Here is a 17,856-nt window from a genome sequence, read left to right as displayed (position 1 = left end):
TTTTCCACTGTAGGCAAATTTACCATGGAAGGAGCAATTACCTTCTGATTTCATTTTTCAAAATTAGCACAAACTAAATAAATTACAGATTCCTTCCTAAAATTCAGAAAGTGTCTTTTTCCATAAAAATCTAATACAAACACTATGCAGAACTTCTAAGTCGCAGTCGCTAGCATGCTATGGTTGTCGCACTTATTATTGAAATAATTGTTAGCACATATAAATGGACATATTGCTGAAATTTCAATGATTTATCAGCCAAAGTCTACAGGTATGTATATCAACTTGTATATGTGTGACAGGATAACCGGGTGTCTAAGCTGGTCAGGAGATAGAAGGAGACTCAGAACTGAGGAGTTGTAAAAGTTTTATTCTTCAAATAAAACAGCAAACACAAATACAGCTCACAGAGCCAAAATAAAAGGATTAAACAAAACAACCACAGAACACAAATAACAAAACCAAATCCTCACCCAAGTAAAAACTATCACGGTGAGCTTGAAATAAACACAGGAGCATTTCTCTCTCTCTCTCTCTCTCTCTCTCTCTCTCTCTCTCTCAAAATGTCATTTATAATATATATGTATACACGATTTACAGTATAAACAGATGAACCTGTTTTGACATTTTTCAGAGAAGCACTGATGTAGCTCTCTGCCCTGTCCCTGGTTAGCTTTTTTTTCTTTTTTTTTGATACCGAGTTACATTGGCCCTTTTGTTATTTGTTTCAATGTAGTGTGAAATGTATTTCTTAACACCATATTTGCAACAGGATTACAGGAAATAAGAAAGTGTATTTCTGTCACAGTCAGATGACAATTCTTCAATTTGTTCTTTAAATTTGACCAATTTGACTCATGGAATAATGTTAATCGTGCCAAACTGGCAATGGCCTGCACCCTCTAGATGTTCCACGCTTGGAACATGCATATCCAAAATCTAGAAAACTATAGTATGATGACGGTATGATGACATGAAAAATCTAAAAAAAAAATGTCAATGTAGCCCAAGAAAGTAATTTGCTCTACTTCACCTTTTTGTTAGAGAGATAATGTGTCATGGAGTTCAGCCACTGTGTATTGTTTTTTTTCATTACATTTGCATTTACATATTGGATATATAAAATATTGGCCTGGGGTATGTAAATAATTAACCAATTAATAAAGCAATTGTGATGTAGGTCCCCAGTAGTAAAGGTGATTGTAGGGTGAGATGATCTAAGGCTTGCTAGTTTAGGTTATACTGTATGTAAAGTTACATCAGCAACACTAACACCAACAACAATAACATTATATAATGCATGGATGGAAACAAGGTTCAGATCGTGTTGCTTCTGTAAGAGGAGATTTAGCCTGTCATGTTTTCGTTATTGCAGATATGAAACTTGTGGCCAAATCTTTTAAAAATTGTTGAAAAATATGTTGTTGTTTTTGATCACTGCCTAGGAGTTTTGATATAGCAATTTCTATACTCAAGTACAGTTGGCAAATGCCCATCAGTTTAAGACTATAGGGCTTGCAATTTACATTTTAATAAAATGTTTCATAAAAATATAGACAGGTTTGATTGCAAGTGTTAAATTAAATGACCTGATCTTATCGAAGTGCCATTTCACAACAGTGTTTTAACAAGATAAAAGCTGTCTTAATAACATTCTTGCTGCAACGGAGTGTTACAATGAATATTTAAGTGATGTTCTAATTGGCTGCCTGTCACAGGCTACAATAATTTCAAATGTATTTTTAGTTGAAAATATCTGTCCTGCATATCCAAAACCGGTATCTTATCCTGGTGTCTTGACTGATTTGGAAGAAGACTTCATTTCAAATGCATGACTGCCCAAGCAATGTGTTTGGCAAGGTAAGTATTTGCAGCATGTACTGCAAATAAATATCCAAATACATTACTCTCGCAGAGTGCATTGATTACATTCACATTGCCAAATATTCATTTTCAACCTTTAGATACAGCTCAGTGACTCCTTCATAAAAATGCCATTCTTTTTTTATGTCGCCTTTTACAGTACTTTATAACCAAAATCAATGAAGACTGAAACTAGCCTAAGCCATTTATAAAATACAATTACCAGTACCTGCAGAAAACACATGGTGCAGTTTCTCTGGTGTACTTTCTGTGGAATAATGTATTCTGGTTGCTGTTCTGGCATATTGATTAACCACTGCATATACTTTAAATGAGGTCTCTTGGGTCAGCTAAACAGTATTACAAGTTTACTGGATTAAAAATGTAACACCCGCTCACTCAGAGGGGCTACAAACAGAGGGGTTATTTGGAATATGTAGTCCGACTACACCAGTTCAGTGAGATAAGCACAGAACAATATTAGATAATAATCAGGTTCTATTTATTCGGATACAGAGCTAAAATATGGGGAACAGTGTCACCAAGAAAAACACAGACAACAGATACATGTAAAATCAATGAGAACATTTTAATTTGACAGCATGGTTAAAAGGAGCAATAACGCATTGTTCAATATCCAAGTGATCAATTACAGATTTTCCATTAACAGGTCATCATAATTACGATTGATCAAAATAGTCATTTTAAATCACCAAAGTGCAAACTGCAATATTGCACTTTAGAAAGTGCTTAGTGCAGGTGTAAATAGAGGATAATAATACAAACACTGACCATTGTAAAAACACAAAACACATAACACAGGCAGGGGAGGGAACATCAGAGCGAGAGAAATATGTATAACAATCTCTTACTTTACTTTCCATACCATAGGTTCTGATTAGCTACTGACTAAAAACTCGAATGCACTCATGCTCATTGTTCAAACCAGCATACTGTATGTCAGCCGAATACTTATCGTCAGGAAAGTCCATGTACAGGCTTCTTTCACTTCCCTCTGTTACTCTCCGTTCCAAACACTAAAATTGTGTTCCCACTCCTGCACAAACAAAACCACAACAAAGGAGGGACAGATAGACACAAACCCTCAGGACGGCCATCCAGTTTGCAAGAGATGTGGGCTATTTATATTCAGGTGCGTAAAACTATCAATGATACCCAATAAGGCATAACAAATGAAGTGGAGAAGCTACTAGAAAGTGATAAATCAATTACACATTGTTAGTCAATAATATGTAAAATGTACACTTATCAAATCAAAGTGTAATATGATAAAAATAAAAACATACACGTGACAAAAAAATATGTGAAAAATAACAGGGGCATTATTGACCCTGTTACACCAGAGTAAATTGATTAACCATGATCCAGTGTCTTTAACTGAGCTTTAACTAATCATATACATTAGCTCTTGCTACACATTTTTTTAAACTCTAGAGACCTCATTTCTAATTTGCATTCAATTGTATGATCAAGTAAATAATTTTACTTACTGGTTTTGCCCAATATATTTTAGCCTATCAGTGTGTGTACAGAAGTTCAAGTTTTCATAAAAGTGCAGTTTTTGGAAAACAAAATCAGAATATATGTGTTTGCGTGGTTAGCTTGAATTGAAAATTGTACAGATATGAATATGTTATACTCTAACAAGTTCTTTAAAAAAAAAAAAAGACATATTTTCTGCGAGTTTGTAATACTAGTGAAGGTTTCACTAGCAGATGAGTCAATAGTAGACATGAGATCTGTGTGGAAAAATATGAACATGGAAAACCCAGCAGGAAGCGTAATTGTGTAGTGAGCAGGTGCTCAACAGAGACCAGCAGCTGAGGTATTCTGTGGAGTCGGGTCCTTCAAAAATGGAGACTGGTGAGAATCAGCATGGACATTCAGCTTCTCTCTTAAACTTTAAGTGGCTATTCCAGGTTGTAGAAGACAACCCAGAACCTTTACACAAACTCCATGCATTAAAACTGTACAGGCATCTTCAGAGCTCTTTAACATCTGGTACAACCAATTGATAGCCACTCTTAAGTACTGTCAATAGATAACGACAGTAAACTGGAATAAAGTAATGCTAAGTATAATACCATGTACCATATATGACTGGTTTACATTTAAAAACTACATTTGCAACAGTAGAAGTACTTCTAAGTTGCTGCTGTCTATCATAATGATACAGTACATTAAAATACAAAATATGATGTTAACTTTTTGAAACTGCCTGCTATGTAATTAAGCAGTTCTTAAGAGAGTTTTGAATAGGCCTTAGATCCTGAACAAGTACAGTATTTTATACAATAAACAAACATGATTATCTTCACATAGTAAAACACACCTAAGAAACACCATGAAACCATTGTTTTATATCCAATCCGTCATATTCCTGAACTCTTCTGTTTGATGTTTATGTTTTTTTCTGTTTTCATTCAGTGATAAATCCAACATTATACCACATATCTGCAGTATCTAACGTGTGTCAGACACCAAAGGAGGTTTAATGACATCAAACAAAACATAAGTATAAAGTTGCTAAAAAAAAGAAGATGAGCTGCAGTTGTCGGATAGTGGGTCTTTTTTCATGTTTTCTTCTGGGAACTCAGCTGAAGGCAAATGCCTTCATCAACTGATTTATACATTTTACTGAGAATCAAGGAAGCTGAAGCGGTATTCATTGACCTGCTATCAAGCACCCCAGGCACTTCTGCTAACATCAAAGTTTGTACTAGTGTGACTAGACCAGAAAACTCAGTGTCTATCTTAAAAAAAACAAAAAACAAAACAACAACCATATCCAGTATAATATTGACAAACAGGATACATGCACTTTACCGGCCAACACATTTAAGCAGACCCTTGTAAGCACACCATTCGTCCCTCTAGGGGAATCTAATTTTAAAAGGACAGAATCTGTTTTAGATCATACTACGACACCGGGTAGGTTATTGCATGCATTTATATCTCTGAGTAAAAAAGTGCTTCGCCGTCTTGTTCTACTCTGTGTACTAAATTTGAAGTAGTGTCTTGGGTCAACTTTATCTATATGATTTGATAGACTACAATCAAGTACCGTGTTTCCCTTCTTTCTTCTAGGCTGAAGAGATTTCATTATTTTAACCTTTCTTACAACTCATGTCATGAAGTCCTGGGATCAGCCTGGTTGCCTTTCTCTGTACCTTCTTGAGTGCAATTATGTCTTTTTTGTAGTTAGGTGACCAAAACTGCACAGTATTCTACGTGGGTCGTCACTGAATAATACTGAATAATACAATGGTTATCCTAGCGCCGGATTTAATAAAGAAAAAAAAAGAAAACAAAGCTAAATATAAAAGTTTGTCACACAAGGCGAGCACTAGCCTCACTAAAAGAGACATCCTGCTCTAGGAACCTATTACACTACGAAACCCTCTCTATACTTAGTTTGGGATAAAATCCCCTAAACTAACCTACTGCTGTTGCTCCCGAAGTCCTGGCCTCCCAGCGACTCTGAGTCTTCCTGGTGGTCCTGGCTGGGCAGAGCCTTCCTGCAGAGTGGACGCTCTCCTCCTCAATGTAAACACAGCAAGCTTTCGCATAGAGCCTGTCTGTATGGCTATGGCCGTGCAGTAGCCTCAAACGGTGGCGCTGCTGTGGTCTTAAACAGGCGTAGGCTCTCTGGGCATGCCCCGCCAGTCAATCAGGACCTCCCGATCAGCTCAGCTCTGGGCAAGCCCTCTTGCCAACTAAGCAGCAGCACAACTGAACCAGCAACAGGGTCCTCCCGTCACATATCCTCCTCCTCAGAATGGCACCACTGGTCGATTCGATACCTACAGCTGGTTCCTCTTCTGTTTGGGGGTGGGTCCGTGGTCATCTCCGGCACCACCTCAAAGGGTCAGAGAAATGGCAACAGGGGCCCTGTCACATTCCCTAATTTTGCCTTTTTAATTGCCTCACCACATTGGTGAGATTCTTTTAACCCATTAAGTACCAAATTAGTTTTTCTTTGAAAAAATGAGAACACAAGCTGTATTTATGTTATTAAATACATTACATTTAGATCTAACCTTTGTGGTTACCAACATTAGAGTCAATTATCATAACAATTAAGTTAAATAACAGGTAAATGCCAGTTAAAAATGCTCCAAAAATTACAAAGTTACCTGTCCTAATGACAATGGGTTAATAATAAGTCCACAATAACCACATTTCAAAGTCTTTCTTATCTATTTCCATCCTGTTCATTTTATACTTCTAACCTGGATTTTGACATACCATATGCAACACAATTTAACAATCTAGCTGCGCGTATCTTGGTGCAAGTCATTTATGTAAATGAGGAACAATAAACGCCTAGGTACAGACCTTGTGGTACCCCACCATGTACTTTCCCCAAATCCGAACTTACACCTCTCACAATTACACTATGCTTTTTGTATTTTAACCAGTTCTGTATCCAATTACATGTCCTCTCATGTCCTCCCTCGAATTCCTGCTTATTTAAATGTTGTTTCTCCATTACTTTTATTTATGAGACAATTGTATTATTTGTTGTTGCTTACTTTTTTATTTTACATGTTCTATTATGTCCTGTCACATTTTTGATTTCCTTCTCTTCAAACATGAATTCCTCTATAATATCCATGTCTGCCTTCATGCCCTCACTACCTTTTTATTTGTGTTATCGTTATATCTTTTGTATTCAGTCAGAGATCTCCCAGTCAACATTGCGGCACGAGCCCTCCATCCTAGCATAAAAAGCCCTCAAAACATCCTCAACACCCGGGGTATATTCTTGGTTTAAACTTAAATGGTCCTCTGTGTCATGCAGTGGTACTCAATTCTCAAAGCAGGTTCTGAAATAGTTAACTGAACCTGCTAAGAGGCAATTAACTAATTTCGGACCTGCTTACAATAAAGACCTGGACTGGAATGTATCTTGAGGGCCAGAATTGAGTACCACTGCACTAATGCATGTATGCTACAGTGTTACAAAGATGATGTAACAAAAAATGTGCATGGGATACCATCTGAAATTTACTGCAGTAGGTATAAAATAGTGTTATATTCATACTCCTCCAATTGTATAGGAGATGGCATAAATTAAGTGACAGTGCCCATTGAAGAAGGCTCTACTGTGTGGAAGTGGACCGTGACTGGAGTTATGGTTCATTCGCCAATGGCAAGGGCGCTAACCAAAGTCAAGGTCCACTACGGCTCGGTAGAGCCTTCATTGAGAGGGCACTATTGGCATTTTCTTGTGTAACAAGTTAGTCCCCGAAGAAGCACCTAGTCCTGTTTAGAACAGAAGCACAGTCTTTTTACTTTCGGTAGTGGTACATTCTATTATTATTTATTTCTTAGCAGACACCCTTATCCAGGGTGACTTACAATTGTTACAAGACAACACATTATACATTATTTTTACATACCATTACCCATTTACACAGTTGGGTTTTTACTGGAGCAATCTATGTAAAGTACCTTGCTTAAGGGTAGAGCAGCAGTGTCCCCCACCTGGGACTGAACCCACGACCCTCCGGTCAAGAGTCCAGAGCCCTAACCACTACTCCACACTGCTGCCCTATTGCAGTGTCTTAGGTACTCGGTGACACTTGAACCACAAATACAATTCTGCTAATTTTGAGTTTATAAGTATCTCTGAAACCTAAACAGCCCCCTGGTAAATTGTCATGCTATGTGAATTTCTCCTCCAAATCGTTGTCATAGACAATACACTAACACATCTCTACTCTATCTCTGATGTTTCTAGTACTGAATGTTATGGGTTGTATTGCCTGTGCAGTTCCAGACCCTGCTTTGATTTAATAAAAAGTGGATCTGATTTGTGGAAACTGTTACTTCAGTATGCTCCCAAACAGTAAATATCCCTTAACTGTATCTCCCCCTCCTATTTTGTTGTGCTGTAATTTTCAGGAATTTATAGATTTTATGTTGAATATGAGAAACCACAAACTGAAAAGCCACACTTTATTCACAGTCTCTCAGAATGCACATGCTGCTAATTTTCCATTTAATATGTCCCCTGTCTGTTTTTTATTGATGCTTGTTGATTATTTAATTATATTAGAGCTCAGATAAGCGTGTAATAAAGGTATGTTAATAAGATAATTGCTTTTTAAATTGATTTGATTTGTTGTATAATTAGTTGGATTTAATTACATTACCTCCGTATCTCAGTATTACACTTCAGGGCTTCTTTAAAATGTCTAGATTATTTACAGCCTGTGTTTAACCTGACCTAAATAATTTCACTTTAAATATGAACTAAACATCTGGACATTTTACTGGAAATGAAAAGTTGTTTAACAGACAGCTATCTGTTTCTGATTCTTTTTAATAGGAATAGTGTCATATGTCAATAATTCATATTGCTTGGCTCTTACCTTTAGAGGGAAAGGTTCAAATACAGTTTGTGGGATACATGGGGTAAGTTTATGGGTATCAAATAGAAACTTTGTGATCAGCCCACATCACAAAACCACCACACAATTCAATACTACTGGCAAATGGCACCTTTGCAGACAGTCCCAAAAAAATAGAGGAACAAGGATTCAATAGGCAAAGCCACTGACCTGCTTGAACTACTGCCTCATCTCCTTAAGAAAAAGCTTGATTGCATGACACAGAGGAACCCCTTTGCCAATCAGTGCTTGGGTGATTGCACAGAACTAGCACAGAACTAAGTGTTTTTGTCTGCAGTAAGCTCCTTCAAGCTGGCACAGCTCCCTTGGCACACTGTAGGCTGTGGTCACCTCCAGCACTGGATAGGCTGATGATGATTCTCAGCACTACCACAGCACTTATCTTGGCAGACAAAGAGAAAGACTTCCACTCCTTTAATATTGCATCTTGACATGAAAATACTACAAGCTCTCAACTGGTAGAATTCTGCCAGACAAAGACCATTAGCTATTTATTGGAATGCCCAACAGCTGTTTAATTGGCAAGCCTAAATACTACTGTGGTCCCTGCATGCTTTCTAATACATGCATACAGTATATGCATTTCCCATTTTTGGATATATTAAGGTTCACCAACTAGTCAGCTGGAATTTGACTTAATACAATGACTTAATGGACATCTTGGATCATTTAATGATTTGTTATTGTTTAAAAATAAAATGAAGAGAATCATTTGTTGCATATATATATATATATATATATATATATATATATATATATATATATATATATATATATATATATATATATTGTTCTTATGTGTAGAAAACACCATGATTGCTTGGGAAAACATTCCACAGACATTAAGGCACATGCTGACATTGCACTATAGTGCTGTCTATTAACAGAATGGAAAACAATTGCAATATAATACCAACACAATACAGTTTTGTATGCTGTATGGGCAGCAGTGTGGGGTAGTGGTTAGGGCTCTGGACTCTTGACCGGAGGGTTGTGGGTTCAATCCCCAGTGGGGGACACTGCTGTTGTACCCTTGAGCAAGGTACTTTACCTAGATTGCTCCAGTAAAAACCCAACTGTATAAATGGGTAATTGTATGTAAAGATAATGTGATATCTTGTAACAATTGTAAGTCGCCCTGGATAAGGGCGTCTGCTAAGAAATAAATAAATTAAAAAAATAAAAGTATATAGAGAAGAGCTATATATAGAGTGGACTGTTAAATGTTTTACTCTTAATTCCTTAGCTTGTAATTTTTTTTTTCACATTTCAACGGAAAAGTTATTTTACATCCATTTGAGTATTTGCTAGAAGCACATCCAATAATAGAAAAATAAATGATAAACTACATATGATTGCATGACAGCACATCATTCGGAACGACGCAAAGACTAATACTCAATAGATGTTGGAGCCCTAAAACCTGCAATAATGACCACAGTTATTTTCATTACTGTCATTAGCTGACACATATAATAGTATGAAATGTTTAAGAACATAAGAAAGATTACAAACGAGAGGAGGCCATTCAGCCCATCTTACTAGTTTGGTTGTTAGTAGCTTATTGATCCCAGAATCTCATCAAGCAGCTTCTTGAAGGATCCCAGGGTGTCAGCTTCAACAACATTACTGGGGAGTTGGTTCCAGACCCTCACAATTCTCTGTGTAAAAAAGTGCCTCCTATTTTCTGTTCTGAATGCCCCTTTATCTAATCTCCATTTGTGACCCCAGGTCCTTGTTTCTTTTTTCAGGTCAAAAAAGTCCCCTGGGTCGACATTGTCTATACCTTTTAGGATTTTGGATGCTTGAATCAGATCACCGCATAGTCTTCTTTGTTCAAAACTGAATAGATTCAATTCTTTTAGCCTGTCTGCATACGACATGCCTTTTAAACCCGGGATAATTCTGGTTGCTCTTCTTTGCACTCTTTCTAGAGCAGCAATATCCTTTTTGTAACAAGGTGACCAGAACTGAACACAATATTCTCGGTGAGGTCTTACTTATGCATTGTAAAGTTTTAACATTACTTCCCTTGATTTAAATTCAACACTTCCAACAATATATCCGAGCATCTTGTTGGCCTTTTTTATAGCTTCCCCACATTGTCTAGATGAAGACATTTCTGAGTCAACATAAATTCCTAGGTCTTTTTCATAGATTTCTTCTTAAATTTCAGTATCTTCCATATGCTATTTATAATGCACATTTGTATTGCCTGTGTGCAGTACTTTACACTTTTCTCTATTAAATGTCATTTGCCATGTGTCTGCCCAGTTCTGAATGCTGTCTAGATCATTTTGAATGACCTTTGCTGCTGCAACAGTGTTTGCCATTCCTCCTATTTTTGTGTCATCTGCACTGGTTACCTCGCTCCATTTTGAGGTTTCTTCACTAATCAGTACTTTCTGTTTTCGACATGTTAACCACTCCCTAATCCATGTGCATGCATTTCCTTGAATCCTTACTGCGTTCAGTTTGAGAATTAATCTTTTATGCAGGACTTTGTCAAAAGCAGGACTTTGTCAAAAGCATTCTGGAAATCTAAATAAACCATGTTGTATGCTTTGCAATTATCCATTGTCGATGTTGCATCCTCAAAAAAATCAAGCAGGTTAGTTAGACATGATCTCCCTTTCCTAAAACCATGCTGACTGTCTCCCAGGATATTGTTACCATATAGGTAATTTTCCATTTTAGATCTTATTATAGTTTCCATAAGTTTACATATAATAGATGTCAGGTCTGTAGTTACCTGGTTCGGTTTTGTCTCCCTTTTTGTGGATCGGTATTATGTTTGCAATTTTCCAGTATGTTGGTACAACCCCTGTGTCAAGAGACTGTTGCATGATCTTGGTTAGCGGTTTGTAAATAACTTCTTTCATTTGAACTGAGCAATCACACTGAGAGACAAAAGAGACTGAATACTCCTTTGGCATTGGTACCATGGCGACACCAAAGGCGAGAATAATATTATGTAATGAAACTGTGACTGTGTTTTGTTCTTTGTTTTTGATTTTTAACAATTAAATACTGTACCCTTGTGAAAAACTGAAACTCAACGCATGTTAACAGAGTTTTGTGGTTGTTAAAAACAAATCACAGTCCTTATTGTGAATCAAAATGACCTTGTTCACTGAAAAAAGTTTATAACATTTGATTTTACTCAAAAGGGACGACATTAGCCAGTCAAAATACAGTATATGATTCACAATGGTTTGCTATAAAAAATAACCCTGATGTATGTAAGTAACAATTGGGAGTTCATACAGTTTTTAATAATGCAATTATTTAAATATTAATGTCACATTTAAATATACAGTGTATTTTTGATGTTACATACTCAAATATAATCAAACATAAGGGTTAAATGCAAGAGCTGACTGGAACACAGGAAGAAGACTGAATTAATCTGAGCTACAATTATATATCCAGCATAAACCATCACAGCTGTATGAAATTATTCATATGACTAAACTCAATTTGGTAATTGGACTTTTGAGGATTTACTATTATCAACAGCAAATACTTGTATGCTACTGGTTTTATTGAATTTAACTGACTCATTCACACTCAACTAAAAAGAAAAGAAAAGGTAACTGATCCCAACTCAGTCAGGATAAGTGCCCTTCATCTGATTATAACGTTTAAAATGCGCAGATACAAAAAATAAACACAGGAAATGTGCTCTAAAACAGGGAGGGTGGTTGGTAAGTATGGGCAGCAGTGTGGAGTAGTGGTTAGGGCTCTGGACTCTTGACCGTGGGGTTGTGGGTTCAATCCCAGTTGGGGGACACTGCTGCTGTACCCTTGAGCAATGTACTTTACCTAGATTGCTCCAGCAAAAACCCAACTGTATAAATGGGTAATTGTATGTAAAAATAATGTGATATCTTGTAACAATTGTAAGTCGCCCTGGATAAGGGCGTCTGCTAAGAAATAAATAATAATAATAATATAGTAAAATTACAATACACAGATAGTAAACTACAGTTCTTAATGAATATTGTAATAATGTTGACGTGGAACTACAGTTGAATTATTGTAAACTGGAGTTATACTCTACACACCGTCAATATGTCCAATAAAGCTCTTGAACTGCAGTCAAAATGCAGTGTTTTTTTTCTAAATGGGTGTGGCGTAGTGTCCCGCCCCAATATATATATATATATATATATATATATATATATATATTTATATATAAATATATATATATATTTTTTTTTTCTTTTTAGTTGAGTGTGAATGAGTCAGTTAAATTCAATAAAACCAGTAGCATACAAGTGTATTCGCTGTTGATAATAATAAATCCTCAAAAGTCCAATTACCAAATTGAGTTTAGTCATATGAATAATGTCATACAGCTGTGATGGTTTATGCTGGATATATAATTGTAGCTCAGATTAATTCAGTCTTCTTCCTGTGTTCCAGTCAGCTATTGCATTTAACCCTTATGTTTGATTATATTTGAGTATGTAACATCAAAAATACACTGTATATTTAAATGTGACATTAATATTTAAATAATTGCATTATTAAAAACTGTATGAACTCCCAATTGTTACTTACATACATCAGGGTTATTTTTTATAGCAAACCATTGTGAATCATATACTGTATTTTGACTGGCTAATGTCGTCCCTTTTGAGTAAAATCAAATGTTATAAACTTTTTTCAGTGAACAAGGTCATTTTGATTCACAATAAGGACTGTGATTTGTTTTTAACAACCACAAAACTCTGTTAACATGCGTTGACTTTCAGTTTTACACAAGGGTACAGCATTTAATTGTTAAAAATCAAAAACAAAGAACAAAACAGTCACAGTTTCATTATATATATATATATATATATATATATATATATATATATATATATATATATATATATATATATATGTGTATTATTATTATGAGTCATTATGTATTATGTTTTACAGAACAGTCGAAACCTCATCCACCATTATTTGTTATTGTTTTAGTACCTCTTGTGAGAATGTGTGACTGTCGGCTAGTAATTACTGAAGTAGCTAAACCCATGCAAAATGTGGCTGAGGAGAATAAGATAATTGATAGCAAGTTAAATCCCTCGACCACCACTATAAGAACCTGCAGCTTTCACAGAGTCGGTTTGTTGTGTTCAGGGCGGAACGAGAGTCATGAGAAAAGAGAGTCAATCTTAAAATAACAATTGCTATGCGTGCCAGTTTAGACTAGCACGATACTTGTTGTTCTGTGTCTGTTTGTTTTGTTTGTCTGTTTTGGCCAACGTACCATTTATTTTGAGTAAGTGTTCTGTTTTGTTTAACCCTTTTGTTTATTTATTATTAAATGCACAGGCAGCGCTTTTCATACCCTGCAGTGCTATTACTGTCTGTGTCCATTCTCTTCCGGGTCTGACGTCACCACCAGCCATCTTGGTCACAGGGGGACATATTGTATTTCCAGATTTTTTAGATTTACAAATGGAAAAGAGAATTTAACAGACGCTTAAAATATCTTTCAATGGCATCTGTATGTAAGAATGCACTTCTTTTACACAGCACTTTATATAAAAAGGAAGTTCTTCATCATGAGGCATACAATTTAGTTAAGTATGTTCCACCTTTTAATGCCAAACGACAGGCTTTCCACAAGATATACTGCTTGAATGATGTTACATTCCACACCTCAACATCCAAAGACCTTTTTGATTGCTAGCAAAACCTGATTTTCTAAGTATTGATCCCAGGGCAACCTACAAAATTCATAGCCTTACCCTGATAGATCTGCCGTCATGTTTTACAGTAGTAATCAGGCAATCAATGTCAAATTTTCCCATGGAAACAGGAAAAAAAGCAGGATTCATCAATCAGCAACCCAGAGAACATTCCTCCCATTGATTAATAGTCTTTTTTGTCGGCACTGCAAATGGCTGCACTTGTGGGCTGGATTCCTATAGATATAACCAAGTATAGAAATTCCCCTTGAAAAAAAACAAAAAAACAAAAAACAAAACACAACTACAATGTTGCTTTTATAGTACAGTAGAAAAATCTGGACTTTCATACACCAATCAGGAAGCTCCATTAGAAGGCACTATTATTTTTATTTATTTATTTATTTATTTATTTATTTATTTATTTATTGCATTTATATAACACTTTTATACAAAAGTATCGCAAAAGCACTGTACAGTACATAGCAGAAAAAAAGAACAAACCACAATACATTTGTATAGCATGTCACACATACAACTGCCACAATCAGACCATTTAAATAACAGTATACACATAATACAAAAGCAACAATTTTAAAGTTACATTAAAATCCACTAAGATAAGAAAACATATAGATATTACACATACAGGATTGTCTAGCTTTACAAATACAAAACAGAAGGAAAGTAAAACATTGAAAAGGCAAACTATTCTGTAATTGGTAACCCTTATTGTCTTGGTAGTTTCAATGAGTGACAATAACATGGCTCATACTGTACATTTATTTGTTATTACAATGTTCTAATTCCCTTTAACTCCATTTACCTTGTCCTTAAAGCAAATCCATACAGTATCTCCTAATCATTTGTTAATTTGTATTTTTTACAGGTTACTTGTGCTAATGCTGCCGTTGCAGGGAAATCAGAACTTCTCAAATCAGGAAGCCCCAAATCTACCTTAAAAAACATATGGACAGAAAGCAGTAAAGACTTGTCTATCAGCCGACTGCTATCACAGACTTTACATGGCAAAGAAAATACCACTGCTTTAGACCTGCGATATGATACTCCAGAACCATATTCTGAGCAGGACCTTTGGGACTGGCTGAGAAACTCCACAGACCTCCAGGAACCACGGCCAAGAGCCAAAAGACGGCCAATTGTCAAAACAGGGAAGTTTAAGAAAATGTTTGGTTGGGGAGATTTTCACTCCAATATTAAAACTGTCAAGCTCAACCTGCTGATAACTGGGAAGATTGTGGACCATGGGAATGGAACATTCAGTGTCTACTTCCGTCACAACTCCACCGGCCAGGGGAATGTATCTGTGAGCCTGGTTCCCCCAACCAAGATTGTAGAGTTTGATTTGGCACAACAGAGTGTGATTGATGCCAAAGATTCCAAGTCTTTCAATTGTCGCATTGAGTATGAAAAGATTGACAAGGCAACCAAGAACACACTCTGCAACTATGACCCCTCTAAAACGTGTTACCAGGAGCAGACACAAAGCCATGTGTCATGGCTCTGCTCCAAGCCATTCAAAGTGATCTGTATTTACATCTCTTTTTACAGCACTGACTACAAACTAGTGCAAAAAGTGTGTCCAGATTACAACTACCACAGTGACACTCCCTACTTCCCATCTGGTTGAGGCTGGTTCAGTTTGGAGTTTGAGGAAAAATAGGTCTTTAACAAGGCTCTGGTCTCAGAGAAATGGTCTATTTGCACTGTCCTGAATGCGTGCACTTTTAAATGGTGATGCAGTTTGAGGAAAAGTTGTGCCATTATTATTATTATTATTATTGTTATTATTATTATTATTATTATTATTATTATTATTATTATTATTATTGATATAAAAAAACAGGTCTCTTTTACACAAGAGTCCTGACAAGATATCTAAACAAAGAGTAGCAGCAAGGTACATCTTTTCATTTTCAAACATTGTATTCAATAATACATTGACAAGACATTATTTTTAAAGGAAGCAGGGGGTTTATTCCAGAAAACATAAAAGGGAAAGTATTTACAATTAATACATTTTTGGGGGTGTAAATATCCTGTCAATTTCCATTCTCATTTGTGCCCATTTTAAGTTGACCCATCAACAACACAACCACAGTTGAATCCTTTTACCATCTACCTCTTGGACATCCTACTCAGAGAGGTAATTCTGCCCTTCTGAGATGACCATGTGACTCAATTTCCTAAAGAAAATCATTCTTATTCTACCATGCTGTTAAACAATTCCAAGGATTTTAGTAAATACTCATCTCTTCCACTAGGTGCTGTATGTATAACCCTTCTTCATACTAGGCTCATCATTTGCTTGAAGCAGTCTTAGTCTATTTTGGATATCTGTGTTGCTGATCCTGTTGTTACAGATCCATTCAGATAAAAGCAATTACTCATTACTGCTAACAAAGTCTTGCTGTATTATCCCTATTCCATGAACTGTTGATAAAACACAAGAAAAGCTGAATTAGACAGTTTGCATTCCAAAGATAAGTAGACGCATTCAAGGCAATGTAAGTGCTGTCCTTTCTTGAAAGGGAAAGGCTATTGGTGAGCAAGCCTTTTTTAATGGACATGTTTTATTGAGGCATTTTGTGTAAACAAGAAATGCTCTCTGGCTATTCTATATTGGCCACCAGAGGTCGATGATGACATTTTCATTAAATGTAACTTACTGACATGTACGCTGTAGAAGGTTTGCTCAACTTTATTATATTAATGTAATGAATTCTATATCCTAGGCTTAATTTGTATGAATGGTTTGTATTGTATATAGTTTACCCTGTCAATTGAGCTGCTTCTGTATATTCTCTTGTATCTGTCATTCTTTCTCTACCCCCTCTAACTTCCCCTTCCTTCTCTCTTACACAAAGGACATGATTCCTTCTCTAACACAAAGGACATGATTCATTCATTTTATCAATGTAGATGTGAACTTTATGAAACAGAATTATGTACAAAACAATTAATATGTCAAAAATATAAATATAAAACTTACAAATCATCTGTATTAAGGGATTTTATTTCTGGGAAAAACAGAGGTTATGTACATAGAAATAAAATGCGGAAAAGGTTTCAGTTTCAATTTTTGAATGCATGGCTTATTCAATCAACAGAATGGTGTTTCACGTTTTTTCAGTAGCATTTTAAAAAAAGCTCAGGAATTTGGTTGCTATGTTGACTGTGTTGAAAAAAAATGCTACCCCCCCCACCCCCCCACACACACCACTTTTTACAACTGAAATGTGTTCAAGGGACAAATCAGCAGTATCAATTTAATTACTCATTTAACTACTAAAATAATCTTTTAAATTGTGTTTTTGTGTGATACTAATCAGGATTTAAGCCTTTTCATATAGTAAATTTAAAAAATGGCTAAACATATAGGCCTACTTTAGATTTGTATTTTATAAAACACACTATAGACGGTGAGAGTGACATAAAGAAATGGTAATACCAGTCACCCAAAGTGATGTAGGTCAGCGGTTCCCAAGCTGCGGGTTGCAAAAGGTCTCTAAACAGGGTATAGTTAAAACATACAAATATATGTGTACATCAGTGTAAAGAACAGTATTATTATGATTTGTTTTAATTAAATAAAAAACAAAACAAGCACTAGGTTTTCTTTTTATAGAGAATGTGTTACCACTCCCCTTATGCAATGGACTCAACAACAAATATGAAGTGTCCTATTATTTTTAGGAAGCCTATCAGAAACATCATCAAAAAAAAACTCTTGCTACTTTAACTGCGTGCCCTTCGGTTAGTATTCGTGGTGGTGGTAAAGTTCAAAAAAAGTTTTTGCTCAATTTACTGCTAAAAATAAATACATTTTGCAATAGCAA

The 17,856-nt window shown here is 35.8% G+C and overlaps 1 protein-coding gene across 1 annotated transcript in view; it reads left to right on the top strand.

The window, feature by feature from the left end:
* Positions 1–15,844, top strand: part of LOC117435827 (neurexophilin-1-like) — a 29,692-nt gene extending 13,848 nt beyond the window's left edge. The window contains exon 2 of the mRNA XM_034059285.3: positions 14,886–15,844. Coding sequence (XP_033915176.1) covers positions 14,886–15,647 — 762 coding nt within the window. The 3' untranslated portion in view covers positions 15,648–15,844. The remainder of the gene's footprint in view (positions 1–14,885) is intronic.
* Positions 15,845–17,856: the final 2,012 nt, after the last annotated feature.

This window comes from Acipenser ruthenus, chromosome 3 (assembly GCF_902713425.1).
Source record: "Acipenser ruthenus chromosome 3, fAciRut3.2 maternal haplotype, whole genome shotgun sequence".
In the NCBI taxonomy this organism is placed as follows: domain Eukaryota; kingdom Metazoa; phylum Chordata; class Actinopteri; order Acipenseriformes; family Acipenseridae; genus Acipenser; species Acipenser ruthenus.
This window is presented reverse-complemented; position numbering and strand designations above follow the sequence as displayed.